Below are 26090 nucleotides of genomic sequence, written 5' to 3' on the forward strand. Positions count from 1 at the left end.
GCGACGCATCTCTCTCTGCAGTTGCCCTCCCTCCTGCTGTGCAGGTGGATGTGTCACAGCACTGTGTTGTGGAGCTCCACGTGTCAGAGGTGGCCGGCGTGGCCGGCGAGGCTGGTGATGCTGTTCGCCCTCCGAGGAGGTCATAACTGCAGCTACGGCGGCCCCCATCGGGAAGATGTACATCTGAGGGGGTCCGAAAGGTAGGTACATGTGTCTGGACCCCGGGGTAAGTGTGCAAGTTGGGGAATTTTATTGTTAGGAGGAGGGTGGTGGAGGTCAAACTTTGTCCAAAGTGACAGAGTGGCCTCCTGTAATGAGTGAGGGTCTCCCCCCCCACCACCTGTCAAATGGACCTTTGCAGCTGCCACAGGCTGATGGCTGCAACACGTCCATTTGAACTGGGAGTGTTTCCCCCAGTACGGGAAACAGTCCCAGTTGTTTGTAAAATCCCAACCCTCCTAAAATATGTCGTTAATCAGGTCTGTAAATGACCTGAAATACCAAAATAAATACTTTAAGTGGCACCCCGCCAGTTTTAATTGCCGGCGGGTGTCCCACATGCGGGGGCTGCGCGCACACGTCAGCGCGTCTGTGGGAAACCTGGAAGTGGGCGGGTTGGAGCCAGGCTCCTGACCCACCCCGGAAATCGCCGATTTTCGTGGCCCCCCGCCAGGAACACACCTGATCGCGGGTGCGAAAATTTACCCCAAAGTGTCTGCAAAGGGATACTGACAGGTTAAGCGAATGGGCAAAAATTTGGCAGATGGAATATAATGTGGGAAAATGTGAAGTCATCCACGTTGGGAGGAAAAATAAAAAAGCAAAATATTATTTGAATGGAGAAATACAACAAAATGCTGCGGTACAGAGGGATCTGGGTGTCCTCGTACCTGAAACACAAAAAGTCAACATACAGGTGCAGCAGGTAATCTGGAAGGCAAACAGAATATTGGCCTTTATTTCTAGGGGGATGGAGTATAAAAGCAGGGAAGTCATGCTACAACTGTACAGGGTGCTGGTGAGACCACACCTGGAGTACTGCGTACAGTTCTGGTGCCCTTATTTAAGGAAGGACATACTTGCATTGGAGGCTGTTCAGTTCAGTTCATTAGGTTGATTCCGGGTAGGGAAGGGTTGTCTTATGAGGAAAGATTGAACAGGTTGGGTCTATACTCATTGGAGTTTAAAAGAATGAGAGGAGATCTTATTGAAACATACAAGATTCTGAGGGGACTCGATAGGGTAGATGCTGAGAGGATGTTGCCCCTCATGGGGGAATGTAAAACTCGGGGGCATAGTCTCAGAATAAGGGGTCGCCCGTTTAAGACGGAAATGAGGAGGAATTTCTTCTCCCAGAGGGTCGAGAATCTTTGGAATTATTTCCCTCAAAAAGCTGTGGAGGCTGAGTCATTGAATACATTTAAGGCTGAGTTGGACAAATTTTTGATCAGCAGGGGAGTTGAAGGATGCGGGGAAAGAGCGGGAAAGTGGAGTTGAGGTAAAAAATCAGATCAGCCCTGATCTCATTAAATGGCGGAACAGACTCGAGGGGCCGAATGGCCTACTCCTGCTCCTATCTCTTATGGACTTATACAGCTCTACCTCATCACCACTTCTCTCAACCCCTCCACCTGCTCTGATTTGTCATGCTGCTTGACCGGCATCCAGTGCTGAATGAGCAGAAATTTCCTCCAACTAAATATTGGATAGACCAAAGCCACTGTCTTCGGTCCCCACCACAAACTCCATTCCTCAGCCACCAACTCCATCCCTCTCCCTGGCCACTGACTGAGGTTGAACCAGACTGTTCGCAACCTTGCCGTCCTATTTGGCCCTGAGCTGAACTTCCGACCACATATCTGCTCCATCACCAAGACCGCCTACTTCCACCTCCATAATATCACTCGTGGCCGCCTCTGCCTCAGCTCTTCTGCTGCTGAAACCCTCATCCATGCCTTTATTATCTCTAGACTTGACTATTCCAATGCTCTCCTAACCAGCCTTGCACCTTGCGCCTCCATAAATTTGAGCTCATCCAAAACTCTGCTGCCTGTCTCCTAACTCGCACCAAGTCCCAATCACTCACCACCCCTGTGCTCGCTGACCTTCATTGGCTCTCGGTCTGAGAATGCCTCGATTTTAAAATTCTCATCCTTGTTTTCAAATCCCTCTATGGCCTCGCCCCTCCCTATCTCTGTAACCTCCTCCAGCCCTACAACCCTCAGAGAGCTCTGCGCTCCTCCAATTCTTGCCTCTTGTGCATCATTGGCAGCCATGCCTTTAGCTGCCTAGGCCCTAAGCTCTGGAATTCCCTCCCTAAACCTCTCCGCCTCTCTACCTCTCTCTTCTCCTTTAAGACGCTCCTTAAAACCTACCTCTTTGACCAAGTTTTTGGTCACCTGTCCTAATATCTCCATATGTGGCTCAGTGCCAAATTTTGTTTGGAGATAGCTCCTGTGAAGCACCTTGGGACGTTTGACTACGTTAAAGGCACTATACAAGTGCAAGTAGTTGATGTTGTTGTTACACATATTACTTTTGATTTCTCGTTGGTTTGCCTCCCATTTATTAAAAAAAAATTTCCTCGTGTATGCACCCTTCCTTGGATAACCGAAAGCTTCAACCTATATCAGATCTTAGCTAATGCCATTGTGTAATTTGCTGCTCAAAAGTGTGTTAGAATAGCCTGGATGACTCCAATGTTCCCTCTCTCCATGACAAAAAGCTCAGTAATAACATGGCCGAGACTGGTGAAGTTACTTTGTTGGGAATGAAGGGCAAAAGCACATGTCCTACACTTCCATAATCAAGCTGGCATTCAGTATGTGATCCGAACCCTTTCTTGTTCTCCTGCCAAAGAATGCAAGGAAGTGCTATTGGAGGCAAGGCTATCCTAACTTCCCCAGAGCAAATCAAAGGGCCCTATCAAAATAAAACTAATTACTGATACTGTTGGCCCTATAGTTTTTCCTTTCTTTTTGTTCTTGAAAAACTTGCCTCCTCTTGTCCACTGACCACAGCGACATGACTGAAGTCAGGAGCTCACTCTGTGGGGAAATTGCAAGCTCACACCCAACATGGAATTTTAGCCCTTGACAAAAAGTTAGTGAGTAATATCGCCTGACGCAATGCATAGGTTTCCGTTTCATTATACAATAGGTAGTTTTGCATTGTGAAATGGGACCTCAGCTGTAGTTCTGTTAACGTATAATTCGGCAATAATGAACAGGATGGCACTTGTATATAGAAGGGGAGTTGTTAAGGAAAGGTTACCATTCCAGTAATTATTTTGCTACAAGGCAAACTTTAGTATTAAAAGAACCACCAATACAGAATAAAACTCAAATATACATAAACCTTTTTAATTATTATTATGACAATTGTATTTTGGTCAGAATCAATTACAATGACCAATTCAAAACTGAATTTAAACTGAGAATGATAGTCGGCCACACCAGCTGTAGATAGAATCTTTATGCAGCAAGGTACAGGACATGTGATTAACAAGCTCAACATTCTCAGTGAATGTACTAGGGATTAACTGTAAGATCCAATCACAAAATTTGCTATTGATCTCAAAGATTTTTATCTTTTAATATTCATAATGTTTAGTCAACATGATGTTTAGCCATACTTAACCTGCTGTTCTTGATGTATATTTAGTTTGGCTAGTGGGAGGTGTCTACATTTTACAAAACATGATTTTCTCATTAATTCAAGACGTACAGCACTTGTAGAAGTTGATAATTAAAGATGGTGGTAGGCCAGTAGCTCTACTCTTTTTGGTGCATTCTTGTTTCTCTGCATGAATGGATAAGCACCCTTATCTTATGGTAATGGGCCACGAGAGCTGCTGCCTTATAGCAGAGTGATGGCAACTTTATTGCACAGCTGTTAATTTAGGATGGTCCATGGTCACTTTGTCAGACTTTGACTGGTGACCTGATCTATTGTTTTTCACGTGCTGCTTGCATTCAGAGACAAAACTTGGAAGCAGGATTCTGGCTCAACCAATGGAGTGTGCTGATGCTGGTACTCGTCCAAGAGACAGATACAATGCTCAGTCTTAAAATTATGTCTAAGAAACTAATAAAATAGGATTACCAAGTCTGTGCATAAATGGTGTGAGATTTTTTTTCATTCAATATTGTTTGCAATCAGTATAAATCCAAACAAAAAACAAATCCCAGGTAACAGCATCTTGGCTACAGATACATCACAGACTCCTGCTTACCCCAAAATAATGCGTTCATGGGAACAGAACAAATAACAAGCTGTTGGTTTACTGGGCTACACAGACATAAAATGCTCTTGGCTGCACCCAAATTGCTAGATCCTGGCAAGCGGCTTATAGACCTAACGAGAGTAATACTTAAAAATAACACAGATGGGACACCACGTTTTTCTGAAGAAAACTGTGCAGTAAAAAAATATTTGTTGTGGTCCCTCCCATCCTCATACCAATAATTTAAAACATCACACTCTTCATCTTCAAGGCAGTCCTATATAGCTACTCTGTTTTATTTGAGATTTCTAATTATATTTGTGTGTTTTCAGTTTCATTTTGCTACCCACTAATGCCTTCTGTAAGGATGACATGAATGATTGAATCCCAATTGATCATCTTTCATGATTACAGATGGGTGAGCTCATTTTTGTAATAGATTTCTTTGGTTTCCAAAAGGAGTGTTAATTAGCTCTATGTAGTCATGTTTTGCTGCAAACGAGGTTAGACGTTGTTAATTAAATAAGACTTACCTCCTGCTTTACGATGCTGGAATACAAATTGAACAAAAAATGGATAAGCTACTTTTGATACTTTTACTATTTTTCATAGATTTGTTTAAAAATTTATGTCTCATTTATGTTGAATACTTCATTATGGGGCAAAGTTAGCATAGATTCCAAACTCTTTAGTTCTAACTCAATCTAGAGGTACATTTATGTTGATAAAGTACCATAGTTGACAGACATGTGGTTCACCTGCTATTGACCATACTCAGTGTACGCATACATTGGGTAGCTTTGGAGACCCACATTTACAGGGGTTCCACCAATTGCTGCTTGCTTTCCATTTATCTGCAAGTGAGTGGACCTTAATTAGGAGTGGCAGCAGTAACACAGGTAAAGAAGGGAAGAGAAATGTATGAAGGTCACGATCTTTATTTGTGCACTTCTACCTCAGGACCCTGAATATAAAAGTGCCTTAGGATTCTAAACTAGGAAGAAGAGGCACAAAAACTGTTTCATGGAGCTGAGGATGGTTTTGACATGTACCTTTGTGCAGGTCTGTTGAGTTTGCTGTTGCCCAAGCTTCACATGTGGTATAGAAATGCCTCAAAAATGAAACTGGATATTTTTGGGAGTCCAGTTCATCTGAAAGATGAGAAACAACTGCCTGTTGATTTGTGGAACTGTATTATCCTCAGACTTCTTGTTTAACTTAAGCGTTCTCCTCTCTGGAAGACCATAACAGCTCAGACGCAAAACTTACACAAAGGGAATAAAGGGAGGTAACAATATGGACATGAGTTACTCATATGTAATGAGCTGAAAGAGATTTCTTGGGGTAATAAATCAAGGAATACCATAACCGTTATCCTAAACAAGCATGGGTGGAATAGTAAGGTCCAACAGACTACCTTTTGATTTGTGCGCGCTTGTAATACTTTTATATATTTGCATGCAATAATCTTTTAGCCCTTTTAAGACACAAAGTCATTTGTTTTAAGCTCCCTGCCAAACTTGTATTGCAAAATCCAATATGCTTTTGAAATCCCTGTGTATTTGAATATTATTTTGGACCACCAATTTGTTTTTATGCTACATGATGTTATTTTATTATGACAGTTATTATTTTTGTACTCTGGGTCTATTTGATAGATGGAGTTCAACACTAGGTGGAACAGATGTGAATGGTGGCAGTGTGACTTTACATCAGCAGACACATCCTTCACTTTGATGTAAATTTTAATGGCATTATGAAAGAGAGATTAATTGGGTCTGCAGGAGATTGAAATGCACTCTCTTTTACCTCTCTATTTCTGTCTCACAGTAGAGATGTAATTTTCTGCTATTATCATTTATTTCTATATCTCTCTGCCTTGTACTGTCCCGAATACAATCGTTGTGTGGGCAGATTGCAAGATGTATCAGAGCACAGTCTCCTGAAGAATCCATCTAAAAGCTTATAAACTGAACGGAGACTATAAAAGCCCCTTTTAGGAGCCAGTTACTATTGATGATATTGACACTAATACACTGGTAGTCATTATTTAAGTCATGTGGTTCAAGTGCCAGTTGAAAGATTTCTTTTCAATGAACTACTGTAAAAGCATAGCTTAGGTTGTGCACCGTTGCTGATACTGGGATGAACCAAAGTTAGAAACAACGAATAGTTGAACTCTCAGCATTATCTGTGTAGGTTTGTGCCATGTACTGTGTGCATGACAGTACCATCATTGACTGTACAATTAATCAGAGCTAGCTTCTATTTATAACCATGTAGATAAGATTTGATTATGCATTTCTATGTACACTACTGTATTGAAACAATTCTTATCCCAGCAATCCATGCCTTGTTTTGGTAATTTAGAAGTAATGATATCCTGAAAGAAAAAAGAGAATATCAGATATATTCATAACTTTCTTTTTTCAATCAGAATCACGTTAGTAGCATAACCAAACACTGGCCTTGAATTCTGCAGGGCTTCTCCAGAACTCCTGCTGTAACTTGTGCCACCCTCAGAGAAACATTGTAAACAGATCTTCCATAAAAGTTATGGAGAAATCCCATGGAAATGCAGGACCCCATTTACAGTAAGATTTGTGTTAGCTTGGCTCAATTGGTAGGGTAGTGTTAATTAGATTTCAAAACCAAATGGTCGTTGGGAGCTGATTGAAACAGTTTTTTTTGTTTGAAAGCTATCCATAGAGAGTTCCAGCTCAAGCCAAGAGCACATGATGGAATGATCTGGTAATAAGCCGAGGTGGGAACAGACTGAGAGTAAGGACTTCTAAAATGGGAATTTGGCAAGAGTGGGAATTAGGTGCAAGGAGGAAGGAGGTGCTAAGTAGAGTAGCTGATAATATACGTGAATAATCGAAACTTTAAAGTAGAACAAACTAACTAAACCTAAAAATGGCTTTTTAAAAACGGACAGTGATGTGTAATTCCTGCAAGATGTGGGAGTTTCAAGCACTCTTGGTGAAACACGTCCGTGGGAAGTGTCATTGACTCACATTGCTCAAGGTCAAAATTTCAGAACTTGAGGCGGAGATGATGACAATCCAATGCATCAGGAGGAGCAGCAGTTTTTGGAGCGAGAGTTTGGGAGGGTAGTCACACCGATGAGCGATAGGGAGTATGCAGTGGAGGAAAAACGATGGGTGACTATGGGAGGGATGGGGAAATATGTGAAGAAAAGATTAGAACAGGAATGCCCAGACCAATTTTACTCTCGCATTGGGCAGGACCATCACAAATATCGGGGTGGGTGGGGTTGGGGGGTGGTAGAGATTAGCAACACAGCCAGAAATGCATTAGTGATAGGGAAATTAATAATTACAGTGGCTGACATGATCTTTGCAGTCTGGACCAAGAATCCCTGATGCTTTGTTGTCTCCCAGGTGCTGGACAAAGGAGATATTGCATAGACTTAAATAGATTTTACAAGGAGAGAGATCAACCAGTCATCGTGGTCCATGTGGGATCCAATGATATAGATAAAGAAAGTCTGAAGTCCTACAAAATGAATAAAGGAGATTAGGAATCAAGCAGAATTTCGCAGCTGGTAATCTCAGGAATATTTCTCCAGCCATGCACCAGAATAGGGAAAGACAGGAAGATTAGAGAAATCAAAAGTGACTAAATGTGTAGTGCCAGGAAGGCGTATTCCACTTTGTTGGGCATTGGCATTAGTTCTCGGCCAGACGGGAGCTATTTCACAAGGAGGCAAAACGGTGAAATAGAGAAGTGATGAAGTATTTAAACTAGGAAGTGGGGGAGAGCTCTGGGAAAATAAAAACAACCAGGATTAGCCAATAGTGAAGGGAGAATTAGATGAGGATGCTAGTCATGCAGAAAACAATTTATCAAGAGGAATATAAGGGATGATTTTAACTCCTGGCAGGAAGCTGACAGGAGTCGATAGCAATCCACTTACTGAGAGGGAGTAAATGGAGAAAAGGAAATGGAATTCCTAAAATGTATACAGGTCCCCTTCCTCAAACAGTATGTTAGTAGGCTGACATGGACAGGGACTTGCATTGCTAGATCTAGCTATGAGCAATGAGGTAGATGAGTTGATTGTGGATGAACAGCTTGGGAGTAGTGACCACAATATGATAAGGTTTAAGATCCAACTAGAAAGGGAAAAAGTACAAAAACTAGAACACTAGTTTGGATTAGGGCAGATTTTAGAAAGATAAAGAGCGAGCTGGCTGACATGAGATCAAAGGAGAAATTGAAACACAGGACTGCAGAGAAAACAGTGGGATGTTTTTAATAAAGAGATTGCAAAGGTACAGAATAAGTATATTCCACTAAAAAAGAAGGAAACTGTTAGTAGTTTATGATGCCATGGATAAATAGAGGTTAAAAAACAATTAAAATTGAAGAAGAGAGCTTAAGAGGATTATAAGGATCATAATATTATTGAAAAAAAATAAAGGAGAATATGAGAAAATAAGAAAAGAGGTTAAGAGCGGAATAAGGAAAGCCAAGAGGGAGTAAGAGGAAAACACTTCAAAAAACATCAAAAGAAATTGCAAAGTATTTTACAAGTATGTCAATTAAAAAAAGAATTGTTAAAAGCAAGGTAGGACCCCGAGAGGAGAGGATTGTCAATTTGTAGATGATGATCAAAAAATGGCAGAGGTATTTAGTAAGCACTTCATATCGATCTTCACTAAAGATAAAGAATGTTGGAGAGGAGGTGAATTCTGAAGTGGTTGAGATCAAATGGCCGATATTATGATGGATAAAAGGAACATTTTAAATAAAATAGTTAGGCTTAAGAAAGACAAAGCACGACAGGATACATCCTCGGATCCTGAGGGAGATGAGGGAGGAAATTGCTGAGGCCCTAGAAATTATATGTCGGGCTCTATTGAGTGTGTACGTGTCCCAGAGGACGAGAGAGTGGCCAATGTAGTACCCATTTAAAAAAATGAGGCATGGCTAATCCGGGTAATTATAGTCCAGTTAGTTTAACATCTGTGTTTGGGAAAATAGAGTCTCTTAATAAGGATGAAATTATCACTTTAGATAAAGAGAAAAGTTAGGAGGAGCCAGCGTGGATTTCAAAATCGATGATCATGCTTGACAAATCTCATATCATTTTTTGAGGATGTAACTGATGTGATAGATGGGGGAAGTGCAGTGGATGTAGTGTGCATGGACTTTAGGAAAGCCATTGACAAGGTACCACATGGGAGATTACTAGAGAAGATTAACAGGTAAAGAATTGGGGTGAGAATAGTAAACTGGGTTAAAAATTGCTTAGAAGGGAGAAAACAGAGAGTAGGAGTTAAGGGCAGTTTTTCAGAATGGTTGGAAGTGAGCAGTGTTGTCCCACAGAGTTCAGTTCGGGACCATTGTTGCTTACTGTATATCAATGATTTGGATATAGGTCTAGAACAAGTGATGTTGAAGTATTCAGATGACACTAAAAAAGGAGGTATAGTTAATTCTTCAGAAGACCAAAGGAAGCTGAAAAGGGATATTGATAAGATGGGGCAATTAGCTAAAAATTGGCAGATGGAATTGAGTGTCAGTAAATGTGAGGTAATGTATTTGTTGAAAAAAAACAGTAATTATGCTCTAAATGGAAGGGATCAGTGGTGTGGAAGAGCAGAGAGATTTGAGGGTATAGGTTGACAGGACATTAAAGGCAGCACCTCAGGTTGATAAGACCATAAAATAAGCTAATGGAATTCTAGGTTTTATCACAAGCAGTATAGAATATAAAAGCCAAGAGGTAATGATGGACCTATATAAAACCTTAATAAAATCTCAGTTGGAGTACTGTATGCAGCTTTGGGCTCCACATTATGGGAAGGATATTGAGGCATTAGAAAGGAGCTCCTCATCTTTCTAATACAGGTTCGCTAGGATTCTGTGCGGTATCAGGAAATACAAATATGAAGAAAGACTTGAAGAATTGAGACATTTTTCATTAGAACAATGCAGATTAGGAAGCAATATATTAGATCACCATAGAGTCCCGCCCCCAACCCACCCGTTTTTTACTTTGAAAATTGAGCCCGTAGAGTCTATTCCATGTATTGATCCCCTTTGTGTGAAAAAGAACCTCCTGATAACAGTCCTAAATTTGCCTTTCACCAGTTTGAACCTGTGTTCTGTTTCTCTACTCTTACGATTTACTTTAAAGCAATTTTCCAGATTTGCTTTTTTATATTGTTTACTATCTTAACAAGCTCTATAAGATCAGCTTTCCTTTCAAGGCTAAAAATTGCAAGTTTCCCTGGTCTTTCCTCATAACTCTGACTCCCCCTTATGAAGAAACATCTGGCTTCTGCTTGTTTCCACTCTTCAGTGACATAGCTGAGATCAGAAACTCATTGGAGCCGGGGATTTTACCTGTATATAATTACTCTATGGTGATCTGTTGGTGTGACAATGCACTGGAAGAGAAGAAATTATAGGGATAAGTTCAGAATAAAGCTAAATTTAAAACTGTAATTGGAATACAATAGGAACACAGCGTTTAAGACCATTTTCCATTGCAAGATTTCCAATAGCTTGCTCAACTCACCCATTATCATTTGACTTTTGTTGACAGGTCTGAAATGACATTTAAAAAGCCTACAGGGTTTACAATGCATCATATAAGGCTTGATGTTTAATAAAAGTGGATTTCATAGAAATATATCACATTCTAACTATACTAAATCTCATAGTGAAAGATGAACACACCTAACCTGAGGGTGGGAATTTCACACTGTACAGAATTCAAATTAGTCATAAAAACGGTAGTTAGATTGTAGCCTGACCACAATATGCAAATATATTATACATGCATTTGGCAAGTGATGATCAGCTAGTATTTATTATTGGTAATCAGTCATTCAGATTTCTACTGTGAAAGGCCAAACAGTGTTATTTCTTTATATTTAACCATGTTAAGGTATTCTCAGAGTTTTACTTACAGAAGGCCTGATTTTTTTTATGGGGGGAAAGGCAGAGGATGGGAGCGTTAAGCAAAGAAAGGAGTAAAAATTGAGGCGGGAGTGTTGTTGGGTTGGAGACTGCCTACTTGTTCCTAATCCTCACACTGTACATACTGGACTTGAATGAAATTAAGTACAGGTGGAAAGTTTCTGCTATTTCAAAGCTGTTTCACTCAGAGAGAAGCCTGAGTCAATGGACGGGATTGCTCTCCTAGTGGTGGTGTTCTCGCAGGGTGGGACTTCTGCCTGACCCTCCATCACTACTGGAACTCTGATCCAGCTTCCTGGTTCAGGGTTCATACCGCATGTGCTACGGTTTCCCAGCAGGATTCCTGCTGCCAAGACAGAACCTGTCATTGTCCAGGCCTACAATCCCGGCGGTGCTGCAGTGGTTGTCAGGCAGTAAAAGAGTAGACGAGCCCAAAAGCTATACAGCTTGGCACCCTGGTGGGCATCGGCAGAGACTGAGGCCTATACAGGAAGGTAAGTGGGGCTAAGATTGGAGCGAGAGAAGGATGCTACAAGGCCCTATCCATCCGGGGCGGGGGGGCGCGGTCCTCAGGGTTGTTACTGTCACTTTCTGGGCCTACTGCCTCCTCCTCCATTGCAGCCCCAGGAAGCAATGGTAACAGGGGTGAATAAGAGGAAGATCCGCTTTGGGCCCAGCACTACCCCCCCCCCCCCCACCCCTACAGTTTGCATGTGGTGGTCGGGAATGGGGCAACCAGTGGTGGTCCTGACTGGGGCAGAAGAAGTAAGTCCCGTTTGGAGAGGTGAGGCAGCTGTAAGTGGGACTGCGAAGGAGAATCCCGGCCATGATGTTAACTGCCTGGAAATGTGAACCAGGCTTCATTTTCACAGGCAGTCCAGACTGACTGCAAAATCACTAATAAAGAATATAACCTCTTGTTGCTCTAATTTTATAGACACGTAATAAACATTGTCTCTCTCTGTTTTATTGTTTTTTAAATGCAGGAAAGTATGCCGCAAACACCAACCTTTGCAGCAATGTTTAACAGCAGCGGTTACAGCCGACATCTATACTCATCCAGAGAGGAGAATTGTGGAGGCCTATTTTACCATGACAACAACCTTGTGTCGGGGTCTCTGGAGGCACTAATCCAGCACCTTGTGCCTACAGCGGACTACTATCCTGATGTATGTACAATTCAACTGTCAACTGTGCCTGAATATGTTTCATATCAGAATTGTTTTGCATAAAGAAAGTACGTCTATTATAAATTACAGAAAAATTGATTGTGCTAAATCTTCACGATGACACAATGACGCAGAAGTAATTTGGCCCCTAGCATTGATCAAAGCAGAAGATGTGCAACAGCTAATGTGTCCAGATTGTTTTGCTCTCCCTGCTAGCAGCATTAGAGAAAATGGCACGTAACTCCCTTAGTGATGGAGACTCTGGTTTTCCTGTCCAAAAAAAATGCTCTGATTTCAAGCCCAGGCCTCAGTGTAAAGCATACTAGCATATTGTAGCTTAAAGTAAAAATGGATAGAAGAAGTAAAATCTCCTCCTGTCACCAGCTCAGGGAATCCAACACTGTGCCGTTGTACATTTTTAAACCTTCCTACAATGCAGAAAGGCTTATTGTGATGGAAAATTATGAATATCGCTTCAGGGCAAATATTAGACTTTTCTACCTGTTGGTTGCTATTTCTGGCCAGCTGTGCACATATGTCATTTGGAAATGAGAAGCAGTTTTGTTTTCTGAGCATTATTTACTCAGCACTTTTTAAGAAGACACTGGGCTCAATTTTGAAGTGGTGGCGGGATGGTGGGCGGGGTAGGGGGGGGAGGTGAAGGTGCGCTTGGCAAACCCAAATTTTAAATACTTACCTTTTCCGACGCGATCGCAATATAATTGATGGTGATTAAAGTTGTTTCCGGGTTTCGCACCCTGCAGCCAGCCTGATTGACAGACTGGCTGCCGACAGGAGCTGCAACACCGAGGGGGGGAGGAGACACACAGAGAGCAAGTGGGGTAGAGAGGGACATTGGAGAGGGACATTGGTGGGGGGGAGGGGGGAGATTGGAGAGGGACATCGCGGTGGGGGGAGAGGGAGACATCTGGGGCTGAGAGGAACATTGGAGAGGGAGATATCAGATATTGGAGCAGGGTGGAAAGGTAGGTTTATTTTGTTTTTTAACTTCATGCAATGGTTTTTTATTCAATTTATTTTGTTTATTTTTGCCTGATCCGGCCCTACATGCCTGGTTTTACCAGGCGTGAATCAGAAGCCGTGGGAAAGCTGCCCAGGTAAGTTTAAAATTGTTTTAACTATCTACTACGTCAGAAATAAAGTACCTTAAGTATCTCAATGAGGTACATTTTGGTTCTTTAACTATTATCCCCCCCCCACCCTCAGCTTTAATTGCCAGCGGGACTTCCGGATTCGTGAAGCATGTACGTAAACAGGCGTGTCTGTGGGGAACATGGAGGTCGGTGTGTTGGAGCCGGCTTCCGAACCCGCTCGGGATTTTCACCATTTTCGCAGCCCCCCTACCCCCAACGCACCCGCAATTTGATTTTAAAATTGAGCCCACTGTTTTTCATGCATTTGGAACACTTGGGCTATGCTGGGAAAAAAAATAATAGGATGGTGTAGAAAACCCGAACAAGATGATTAAAAAATCTGGTTGAAACTGTAGAGAGGCAGGAGAGCTTTGTGTTCTGTCAAAACTTCCCTTTTGTTTTTATCCTCCAAATTTACAATCGGCTAAAGGTAATTCGGGAGTTATCTATTGTTTTGCAGAGGCCAAAATGGTCACTGGCACAGAGCAAAGGTCTTGAATCAGCATGGCTGTATTATTAGTACATTATGGGCCATAATTTGCTGAAAAAATAGCGGCGTATGAACGACGCACACCATTATGTGCAAATCGGCCAGAAACTTGTGATGAGGAAGAGATACCCCATGAATTGCGAATCGCCACAAGTTGCTGGACGATTTGCACATTAATTGCCCATTAAACTCACCACAGAAAGTTAAATCTAGTAATTAACAGTGTCAGTACCCTTTTAATGACATGATAATTGTTGATGACTGCCAATCAACCTCTCTGGCCCAGAAAGTGAACAATTAAAAGTATGGAGTCTCATTCCTTCAGGTTCTGCATTGTTGTTGGAGATTTTAAAAATGTCAAATTTTAAATTTGTAATTTTTTTTCTTATTTTTCCTTTCTATCTTTTTTTTCTCCAATCTTTCTTTCTCTCTCTTTATTTCTCTTTCTGTACCCGATTTGACATTGAATTCACCCCCTCTAATTCCCCTCCTTCTCAGTCCTTCCCCTGTTTATTTCTCAATCCTTAAATCTCATTGGTTAAGGTCCCAGATGCCTCATTGTCCCCCTGCTATCAGCTCGCACTTCCAGCAACTTACAGGGCAAAAAAAATATTGAGCTGAAGGGTGAAGGAAAGAGTCTAACTGACTGGGCATACCGTGAGATGCCCACTCCACCAAATTCCAGCCCATTAAACATAAATGTTTAATGCCAGCTTTGCAAATGCAAATTTCTGTGTTAGATTTGTGATTCAGATTTTGTTGTTACTAATCTTAAAGGGAGACTTTAACTGCATTGTTCAACAACAAATCTCACAAAATTAAATTTTCAGAAATCATAAGATCATATAATGTTACACGGTAGTATTATACAGTACAAGGATAGATATAATGAGGAGAGAGATGAGAAATAGCTACTGAGAAACTGTGAAGAATTATTACAATTTAAGATCTTGATCATTTCTGATTTTTGTTGTTGATTTGATTCATTGCACTCTAAAAGTCTTTTATTTGACTTTGTGGTTTATGTTGTTATTGTTAAATCTGAGATTCTAGAGGTGATTCAGTGGTATTGCACATTCTGGAGCCCCAATGCTCTGTGCCACTGAGCACTGGACAACAGGTTTGCACCCGCTATTCTACGTGCAATGAGTTACCAAACTCTACCATGCCATTGTGACAAGCTGATGCTAGATGCTTCCCAACAGAGAATGACAGAAAATTATAAAGAGGGTAAGAATGGGGGAAGCCCTGGGAGCAGGCACCCCCACCCTCTTGGTTGGGTATGGTGAATAGACCAAGGAAGGAGATGGTGATAAAACACTTTAAAAGGAAACGCAGCCTTAAAAAAAAATGCAGGATATTCTAACTGCTTCAAAGGTATGTTTTTAATATTTTGGCTTAACACTTAGTATCATTTCTGTTAAAGAATATTGAGTGCAGCACCCTTTGTGTATCATTGGCCTCGATATTTACGGGGAGGGTGCGGGGGAGTACGATAGTGCGTCTAAACCCCAGCAAGGCCGGGGACGTGGAAGTCTTACTGAATTTAACGGCAGGACCTCATTATTATTGAAGGCTGACCGTCTGCCAGGCGGGAAAACCAGCGGCAGGAGGGTGCAGCCGGGGACCGTTGGAAATGGTCCCCGGCAATCGGGAGAGATTGGGGCTTGGTGTGGGAGGATGGCAGAGCCCAGGAATCGGGAGGGAGGGAGGGAAAGATTGGGGCTCAGCATCGGGACATGGTTGGTGGGGGGGCTTGGTGGGGGGTGTCAGAGCCTGGCAATGGCGACGGAAGGAGGGAAAGATCAGGGGTTTGTGGGGGGGGGGGTGGTGAGGGGGGGATGTCGCTATTCGCGGCAGCGAGGAGAGGCCGTGATTGGCAGAGAGAGGCTGAAGGTTTGCTTGAGGGCCCGGGGGGAGCATTCCTGCTCCTCCTGCCTCACAAGGAATGTTCTAAAAAGCACTTGCCTCCGGAGCCGGCTACTCCGGCCTCCATTTCGCTGCTGAGTTTCCTGAGCCCTGGGAAACCCATGCGGCAGCAGTTAAATTTAAATCAAGCACTGTGGGAGCCTGGATTAAATATTACAATCAAATGTCCAGCCTCTCCAAGACGGGACACACAAACGCCACACAACCCGGCCACCGTAAAAATGGCGACAGGCCCGTACGCGGCGGGATGGGGGCGAGTTCCCATGATCTTTAATTTTCAAACCCCCCCCGACCCTCTCCCACCTTTTCGTGGAGTGGTTAATATTGACCCCATTGTTTCCAAATGAGACCAGTTATAGATGAGAATAGTTAAAAGCAAATCAGACTAATTCTTTGTGATTTTTCTCGCCTTTCTCTTAGAGAACATACATATTTACCTTTCTGCTCAGCTCACGTCTTTTCATTCGGCCTTATGAGCTCCTAGCAAAGGTTTGCCTCATGTGCGTTGAACAACAGAGACTGAATGAGGCCATTTTAGATAAGGTGAGATTGTCAAGGGAGACTTTCTGTTTGACAGAGACTGCTGATTTTGCAAGTGTCAATAAAAGAACAATTTTTTGTGACTCTTTCCTCTCATGATTAATGCAACAAGAGTTCCATTTATGTGCTTTTTTCTGTTAATTTTTAATGAAAGAAGGGGTGTTAAATGTCTACCGAATGTGTCAAGCCTCACAATTAGACTGTGCCAATGTTGTCCTCGAGATTAAATAAATATTATTACATCTTGTATTTAAATCTATCATCACTGTAAGTACTATAATTAAATACAATTTTCTGACTGATTCTAGGCCAAAATAAGAAAATTTGCACCAAAAATAGTGCAGCTGTTGGCTGAATGGACTGAAACATTTCCCTATGATTTTCGAGATGAGAGGATGATGAGAAACCTAAAGGACATGACACACAAGATAGCTACTTTGGATGAGGTTCGTTATTTGAAAACAGCAACTTATTTATGTTTGAATTATTAGGACTGGTTAATGGAGATTGCATAATGTTTCCAGTGAGGAGTAAAAAAAAAGCACCCACCTGAGCAAATAAAAAAAACAACTGAAAGAAATGGAAATTGAATCCAGAAAGGGCAGCGATTTGTAACTCATATCCACATAGTTTATTGCTAATTCTGTCAGTTATGCATAGCCATCTTTTTGCAATTTTAATACTTATGATGTTGACTCTTACAAAGAACAAAAGTGTACAACGTGTAAAGCATTACTTTTTTATTATTATCATAGACCCTTTGAGGGCTCATTCTTCACAAATATGTATTGATGCAATACCATTTCTCAGAAGCTCATATAATGCAGAACTAATTCTATTACCAGCCCAGATTTTATTTTATTCGTTCATGGGATGTGGGCGTCTCTGGCAAGGCCAGCATTTATTGCCCATCCCTAATTGCCCTTGAGAAGGTGGTGGTGAGCCGCCTTCTTGAACCGCTGCAGTCCGTGTGGTGAAGGTTCTCCCACAGTGCTGTTAGGAAGGGAGTTCCGAAATTTTGACCCAGCGACGATGAAGGAACGGTGATATATTTCCAAGTCGGGATGATATGTGACTTGGAGGGGAACGTGCAGGTGGTGTTGTTCCCATGTGCCTGCTGCTCTTGTCCTTTTAGGTGGTAGAGGTCGCGGGTTTGGGAGGTGCTGTCGAAGAAGCCTTGGCGAGTTGCTGCAGTGCATCCTGTGGATGGTACACACTGCAGCCACAGTGCACCGGTGGTGAAGGGAGTGAATGTTTAGGGTGGTGGATGAGGTGCCAATCAAGCGGGCCGCCTTGTCCTGGATGGGGTCGAGCTTGTTGGAGCTGCACTCATCCAGGCAAGTGGAAAGTATTCCATCACACTCCTGAGTTGTGCCTTGTAGATGGTGGAAAGGCTTTGGGGAGTCAGGAGGTGAGTCACTCGCCACAGAATACCCAGCCTCTGACCTGCTCTTGTAGCCACATTATTTATGTGGCTGGTCCAGTTAAGTTTCTGGTCAATGTTCACCCCCAGGATTTTGATGGTGGGGAATTTGGCGATGGTAACGCTGTTGAATGTCAAGGGGAGGTGGTTAGACTCCCTCTTGTTGGAGATGGTCATTGCCTAGCACTTGTCTGGCACAAATGTTACTTGCCACTTATCAGTGCAAGGCTGGATGTCGTCCAGGTCTTGCTGCATGCGGACATGGACTGCATCATTATCTGAGGGTATTCCATCACATTCCTAACTTGTGCCTTGTAGATGGTGGAAAGGCTTTGGGGAGTCAGGAGGTGAGTTACCATTGCACTCTCCATGAGCTGTGTTGTGCAAGGAGCATTGGGTGCCTCATGATTAAACCAAACAAAACAAATTTGCCCAGATAATAATTTTTTCCAGGAATAATGTTCTTACCTTACTTCTGAAGTAAGCCTGGGCTCAGGTTTACATAATCTCTTTTTGCTGTATAGCTTTAGTCATTAATTTATTTAGATACATGTGGATTAGTTTAAAGTGTACATTGAGCCATTATCTCTCAGAAATTAACTGCCATTGAATTAAACAAAGGAACACTTCTGAGAAACATGACACTTCACATATTTTGCAGTGGAAGATTAGTATTAAAAACTGATGCTTATGGATTGGTGTGATTTATACTAGAGATGAGGACGATTGATTGAATCGTAATCTAGATTTGGAACCATGTTTTTCTTAATTCTGACTATGGCTTATTAAAACTGCTGCAGTGTGTACCATCCACAGGATGCACAAATGTTACTTGCCACTTATCAGTGCAAGGCTGGATGTCGTCCAGGTCTTGCTGCATGCGGACATGGACTGCATCATTATCTGAGGGTATTCCATCACATTCCTAACTTGTGCCTTGTAGATGGTGGAAAGGCTTTGGGGAGTCAGGAGGTGAGTTACCATTGCACTCTGGTGGAAACCGGAAATGGGTGGGTTGGGGGCAGGTCTGAAATGGTGGCAATTTTCAATGCCCCCCCGCCCCCAACCCATCCATTTTTTAATTTGAAAATTTAGCCCATGGTGCACTTGACATCATTTCCAGCGGGGAATCATGGACGTGGCACTGGATGGGGGAATGGCTCCACAAACTATTTCCCCCCCCCTCGGCCCTTAAGTGTTTACAAATGTTGTTTTTAGCTCTTTCTCAGCTGACTACTGTGATGCTATGTGGACCGGCATAAAGCAGACATGGTTGAGAATCCTCAGGCTTTGTAGTCTGCTGACACAATGCCACAATTGCTAAGTCCAAACTGAATAGAAGGCAGGATAAGGATTCAATTCTGGGGTTTGAAACTCCTCCATGCAATGTTTTTCAGGCTTATTTATGTTATTTTCCTGTGTGCAGTGTTGCAACAAAGTTGTTTACCAGTTTCAAATAAATGGGTTAAAAAGGCTTCGGGGCTAAAACCCCAGAAATTTTTATTAATTTTATTGGATAGAAAATCTTATGGGGTTGTACTGTTCTCTGTGCCTGAATTCCCAATATGCACTCCCACTGTGCAAAATTCTGTGCCAGGAGCACAAATTCGTGAAATCTACCCTGTAATATATTTTTTCAATTGTAAACAATTTTACAACACCAAGTTATAGTCCAGCAATTTTATTTTAAATTCACAAGCTTTCGGAGGCTTCCTCCTTCGTCAAGGAGGAAGCCTCCGAAAGCTTGTGAATTTAAAATAAAATTGCTGGACTATAACTTGGTGTTGTAAAATTGTTTACAATTGTCAACCCCAGTCCATCACCGGCATCTCCACATCATATATTTTTTCAAACAGCCATTTCCAAAAATCAGACTATTAAAAATACTCGAAAGAAAATAGACTGGTAGTAAACATAAAATCGGTAACCTTACCATCCACTGAAATTCTCTTCCTCGCACCAAATAAATTCCCTTATCCATTGTATCCGCTTGGTCTATTTTCCTTCTTGTTCCCAAATTGCTAGGCTCAAATGTTAAATGCAACCTGTAGAGGAGGCCAAAATGTAGATTCAGTCAAAACTGATTCCTTAGTAGGGAGGCCCAGTGATATAGTGTTGTAGCTGCTGTACTACTATATTCCTAGGTATTAACAGTAATGTTGCTACAAAATCTCTCACTCATCATTATTATGCAATTTTCTATCTGTGTTTTTAAATTCACTTATTGGGTGGAACATTTAACTTCGATGGGGTCTTAAAATGGATGATATTGGATCGGCTGCCCATTTAACACTCCACCCGATTTTCCTTTCCATCAATATGAAGGAAAATCGAGAAGGGTGCATAAGGGGACCCTGCCAAAGTTGACAGTTCCGCCGATTGTATATTCCAGTTGCTTGTGCTGCCACTAGAGGGCCATCCTCACTGGCAAGAGTTGGAATGCTCTCAGGATTCGGTTTCTTGTGGTCAACAATCAGTTGTGTTTATATTATAAATTAACCATTGGTGATTTCTGGTAATGTTCAATTCTTACTAAATTAAACCACAAAAAGGTGTCCTTTGAGGAAGCAATTGCCGATCGATCTTCATATATTTTAGTTTATGTAGTTTATTTTATATTTTTGTTTTATGCACATAGCATGCTGAGAATTTATTGCTTCATTCTCAGTTCATTCATTGTGGATTATGAGGTTATTTAGGACGGGCATTCATCAATGGTGTGCAACTTCATGAGTGAATCCAGCACTGGACCAGCATTTTTCTGACAAGGCTTCTTCCCTCCTCTTCTCCTAATGCATTGACTCTTGTTGGGGAACAGTTCGGTGGAGCAAGAGTTAGACTCCAAACTAACTGTTCTTCAATGAGTGGTGGTAGGCAATTTGACTGTGGTAGACAACACACCTAAGTCTGATCCTTCACACGTCCACACATTTTCCAGCAAGTGTCACTGGATATCTGATCAGAAACAAGAACTCTGGCTGATTTCATCTCTCAATTGTACCACCACTACTGCCACCCTAGATAAGGTTAACTAATTCATCACAGACTGACAATCAAATCTCTATGTTGACCAATTCAGATCCCATAGTAGCCCCAAACTATTAGATAAATGACTACAGCACTCATCTAGAATGCCGAACTGCCAAGTGGAGGTTTGACTTTGATTCCAGTCCCAAGTGACTTCCATGGTTTCTACGTGTTTTCTGGCAGAGTTGGGCAAGCCGTCAGGGTCCCTTCCTAATTCATTCAAATGTAGCCAGGAAAAGAATTGGACAGTACCAAACAAAATATGAAGCTGAATCATCACAGCCTTCTGATTAAAGCAGGGGGAGTGACGAACTTGAGGTAGAATTTGCAGCAAAGGTGAAGTCGAGTTTTAAGAAACTTATATCATTCAATGACTGTGCAACATATTGAATCAGGACAAATAGAAAACAAAGCTTTAATTATTTGTTTGTTTGGGGAAGACTACACATTCTAAATAATCGTGTTGATCTTTTCACGGCTCTAATTAATTTATGATTTTATGAGTATAATTTTTCAAAATAATTAGGTTAACTGAGATTTATGCCTCTTGTCTTGAAGATGGATGGTCTGCTTGCAGATATTCACCAATGCCCCTCTTAGCCAGCTAGCAGCACACAAGAATTATCATCTAAACTGGATTGCCTGTCTGATTTTTCCCTTGCCCTGGCAGCCTCCATTCATTCTTTCCCTGCTTATAAACCAAGGTTTTAAATTTAAGTATGGCATATTTTGAAGGAATGAGAGATAAATTGACCATAGTAGACTGGGCTGAACTGTCAACGGGTAAACCTATAGACAGACAGTGAGGAGTATTCAAATAAGTATTTTGGTATGATACAAAACCAGTACATACCTCTAAAAGGTAAAGGCTCCGCTTGTGTAGTTAGCAACCTTGGTCAACAAATGAGGTAAAAGACAGTATCAAGCTAAAGAAAAGGCTTACACAAATGCAATGGAAACCCAACAGACTGGGAGAGCTCTAAAAAGCAATAAAGGGATACAAAGAAATTAATGAGGGGCAAAAAGGGAATATGAAAAAAACTTGCAAGGGTTATCAAAGCTAACAGCAAAAGTTTTTATAAATATATTAAAAGAAGAAGAGTGGTAAAAGGGAAAATGGGGGCCATTAAAGACAGATGCAGATGAGACTATACTGGATAATAAGGAAATGGATAATAAGGAAATGGCAAACTTGTTAAATAAGTACTTTGTATTTGTTTTCAAGTGGAGGAAGAGGACAAAATTTTTGTGGTACAAGGGAATCTCAAAATAAATCAAGGGGAGTAACTCTGTGGATATAATATAAGTTTAAAAAATGGTAATGGAGAAAGTAATGGGACTTAAGGTAGACAAATCTCCAAGACCAGATGGTTTCCACCCCAAGGCATTAAAAGAAATAGGTGAGGAGATTGCAGGTGTATTAGTCATAATTTTCCAAAGCTCTTTAGATTCAGGAATTGTGCCCTTGGAGTGGAAAATTGCAAATGTCATTCCATTATTTAAGAGAAGGAGTATCATCAGAATGAAAGCAGGACATAAAGGATTAAATTATGAGGACAGGTTGCATAAACTTAGCTTGTATTCTTTTCAGTTTAGAAGGTTGAGGGGTGTTCTAGTCGAGGTGTTTAAAAAATGATAAAGGATTCGATAGGGTAGATACAGAGAAACTATTTAGGTGTGAAATCAGGAAGCACTTTTTCACACAAAGGGTAGTGGAAATCTGCAAGTCTCTCCCCTGAAAGGATATGGATGCTGGGTCAATTGAAATTTTCAAGGCTGAGATCGATAGATTTTTGTTAGTGAAGGATATCAAAGGAACAAAGACAGGTAAATGGAGTTGCGGGATAAATCAGCCATGATCTAATTGAATGGCGGAACAGGCTTGATGTGCTGAATGACCTATTCCTGTTCCCATGTTCCTACGCTCAGCACGGCTTAGATCAGTAATTGAACAGAGTGGGGGAACCAAACTTCCAAAGCTATGGCATTGATGCTTAGTCCTCCAATGCTCAATCACACTGCATGGTTTTCTCTAATTCTTCTTTAAAATATTCAGCTTTAAAAATAAACTGCACCATTTCTACAGAAGACATATGATAGAAAAGCTATTTACGAAATGGTAGTACTTGAACCTTAGGAGTTATGTTGTTTAATATTCATTTTGATCTCTTGACTAGCAATATTATTATCTTTCCACAAGTTTGAGATTTTTGGTTGTTATCTTGTCATTTTATCTAGTGGTTAACTGAATTATATTCCTCCAAATATTTTCTTTCGCGCTGCAAAGTATGTTAATGAATGGTGACTGACTGGTTGCATCCTGGTCCTTGCACTTAACTGTCAACAAAAGCAACTCTCATTAGCTGTTTGATGTGTACCCTGCAGATTGTAACATTGGCCTTTGTTTCCCAGGGAGATTTATCTCACTACATCTTGTGCAGCACAAGATTATCTGTGTTGACCTCTTTTAAGCTGCAAGTGGTGAGCATGGAAAATAAACCAGAAATAGAAGTTCACATCTGTTTACCCAGTTCGTATTTCTACAGAGTTGCTTACAGCCCTGTTATTTTATTACGCTGTCATTATGAAAGCAACACATTTAAAGCTTATGCTTGCCATTAAGCAAAAGTATACAGGGTCTATGGATCATTTAAATGAGCTGTTTATATAGCCATTGCTGCAATGCCTATAAGTATCAACATCAAGACTTAGATAGCTTGAAAGGCTTGCATGAATGAGAAAACTCTTGAAATCATATGGAATTTTATATTGGCTCCAGTGCAAGTAAGTCTGTGATACTGAGGGGGTTAAATTGCATAACCCCTGAAAATGGGCAAGGGGAGTGTGGTACGCAATTAACCCATGACCGTTCACAATGATGCAGGCAGCACATTACCTTAGTAATGTCTACTGTCTTAAAGGGGAGGTGCATTGTGGCTGCAAGAAGTGGTGGGAATTGTTTGTGAAGTGATTTAGTACTGGAATACTTTGAAGAATGGCTGTGCCTGCAAGAGAACATGCACCAAGGTTCTCTGATAATGCAGTGGAGGCCTTGGTGCAAGAGGTGGAGAGAAGGAGAGACATTCTGTATCTGCAGGGGGTGGGGGGGGCAGTAGGCCCTCCAGACATATGCTCAAGAAGCAGTGGGAGGAAGTAGCGGAGGAGGTAAATGTCAAGAGCATAGCTCCAAGAATATGGATGCAGTGCAAGAGAAGGTCAATGATTTAACACGAGTTGTCAAGGTGAGTGAGTTCAAGTTTCAAGTGGCATATCATACCAACTGCACGACTAGCATCAACTTCTGCTCAATACGCTGCACCCCCATCACCCACCTACCAACAATCTCTTTCAATCAGTACTCAACCGTTCAAATCATATGCTTTATCTCAACCTCACACACTTAGCACTGTTGCAAGCCTCAAACCCACAACTCACAGTTCACACACTCTGGCAGCTATTCAACCATGATAGCCACATCACCCAAACATCTTGCAGGACACTCACTGACACAATTACCTCTTTCTTGCAGGAGAAGGTGGCACATAACAGGAGGCAGCAAGAAACAACTGGAGGAGGACAAGTGCACCTACACGTCCTAACCCCCCTGGAGGAGACAGTGCTGGCCGTGATGGGAAGGGGCATCGCTGAGGCTGTGGGGCATTGGCGGCGCTGGAGGGATTGATGATGAGGGTCTCTGCATACCTAATCCTCCTTCTCTCTTCCCGCTTCTCCCTCATCCCACAAACTTTTCTGATTCACGTGCTGCAGATGGTGCAAGCACGCACGTCTTACTTTCTCCTCTCCCCTCACCACAAACCAACCCATGTCCCTTTGTCATTTCAGATACCCAAGAAATGGAACCTTCCCAGTCGGAGGAGGCAGAGGAAGAAGGCAGTGATGATGAAGACACACCATCACTCGATCTTATATTCACAGCCGCCAGCTCATAGACTAACACTGCACGTAGTTTAGAGACTAGACTAGAGGAAGGATCTGCATGTGGTGAGACACTGGCACAAGTGCACAGGAGCCAGGGCAGGGGGAAAGGATACCATAGGTGCCAGCTCGCCGGAGGGTGAGGCCACACACTAGTTCTGCTGCAGAGGATTCAGATGAAGACTTCGATGGGCCAGGCTACAGAAGAAGGCTGATGGGCGTACACAAACAAATGCTTGGGGCACTGGAAAGCCTGCCAAAAAGTCTGCTCACAATATCAAGGATCATGGAGGAGTCCAGCTCCAACTTGGCACGGGGCTTTGTGCAGAACTTGGAGCCCATCCTTTCCCGCATGGAATGGGTGGTCAACTCCATCAGCACACCTGTGGAATCCACCATGATGCAGCGACTGATGAACGATGTGACAGCTTTCATCAAAGGTCTGACTGCTATCATGGCTCTGGGTACTGCTATTGAACAGGCTTCCAGGGTGTCACAGCTGTCCAGCAATCTGTTCTCCAACAGTTCACCGGAATTGCCGAGGCGCTGTCCTGGGAAAGTGGCAGTGAGTCTATGGAAGATGAACCTGCTGTCCTCGCTCAGGATGTCAGTATTCTTGTTCCCACACCTGCCACTCCGCCAGTGCCCATGCTGTTGCCGGTCAGCCAGCAGGCCCAGATTGCTGCAGTCCAGGCTAAGATGGTGCAGTCTGAAGCCGGGCCCTTTAGGCCCAGAGCTGCTCGAGGTCGTCCATCTGCACACTCCTCAATCGAAGGTCAGCAGCCTTCTACCTCCCATGCTCCAGCCATTGGGGAAGCACCTCGTAGCAAAACTAGGAAAGGTAACGGCACACGAAAGAAGGCACTAACGGCATACACAAAGGTGAATAGTCTCACTGTTTGCATAATTTCATGTGCTAATTTATAAATGTGGATTGAATTTTGCATTTGGTAGTTTTTATTTCTGTGGTGAGCTGAGGGAGGAAGCAATGTGTAATCATAAGGAGGACAATTTGATGATCATGTGAGACAGGAAAGGTAAGGAGTGTGGGACAATTGGTGAATGGGGCGGTGTCATTGAGGTTACTGGTATCGTTCATTAATAATCTGATCATGTAGAGGCCTGGGAGAAAGAGCCTGTCTACGTTGTAGCCTTCCTTCCTCTTCCTCCACTTCCTTTGCACTTCCTCCTTCACTTCCTCCTCCTCTTCTTGCTCCTCAGGTTCTCTCCTGATAGGCAG

The 26090-nt window shown here is 42.2% G+C and overlaps 1 protein-coding gene across 4 annotated transcripts in view; it reads left to right on the top strand.

Annotated features, from left to right (window-relative positions):
- Nucleotides 1-26090, top strand: part of rasgef1ba (RasGEF domain family, member 1Ba) — a 230758-nt gene that overhangs the window by 156119 nt on the left and 48549 nt on the right. For all 4 annotated transcript variants that reach the window (XR_010963882.1, XM_067990601.1, XM_067990580.1 and 1 more), the window contains exons 2-4: nt 12169-12351; nt 16345-16467; nt 16773-16910. Coding sequence is in view for 3 of the 4 variants with exons in the window: in XM_067990580.1 (XP_067846681.1) it covers nt 12169-12351; nt 16345-16467; nt 16773-16910 (444 nt within the window). In the remaining variant the exon portion in view is untranslated. The remainder of the gene's footprint in view (nt 1-12168; nt 12352-16344; nt 16468-16772; nt 16911-26090) is intronic.

Source organism: Heptranchias perlo, chromosome 1, assembly GCF_035084215.1.
Source record: "Heptranchias perlo isolate sHepPer1 chromosome 1, sHepPer1.hap1, whole genome shotgun sequence".
Lineage (NCBI taxonomy): Eukaryota > Metazoa > Chordata > Chondrichthyes > Hexanchiformes > Hexanchidae > Heptranchias > Heptranchias perlo.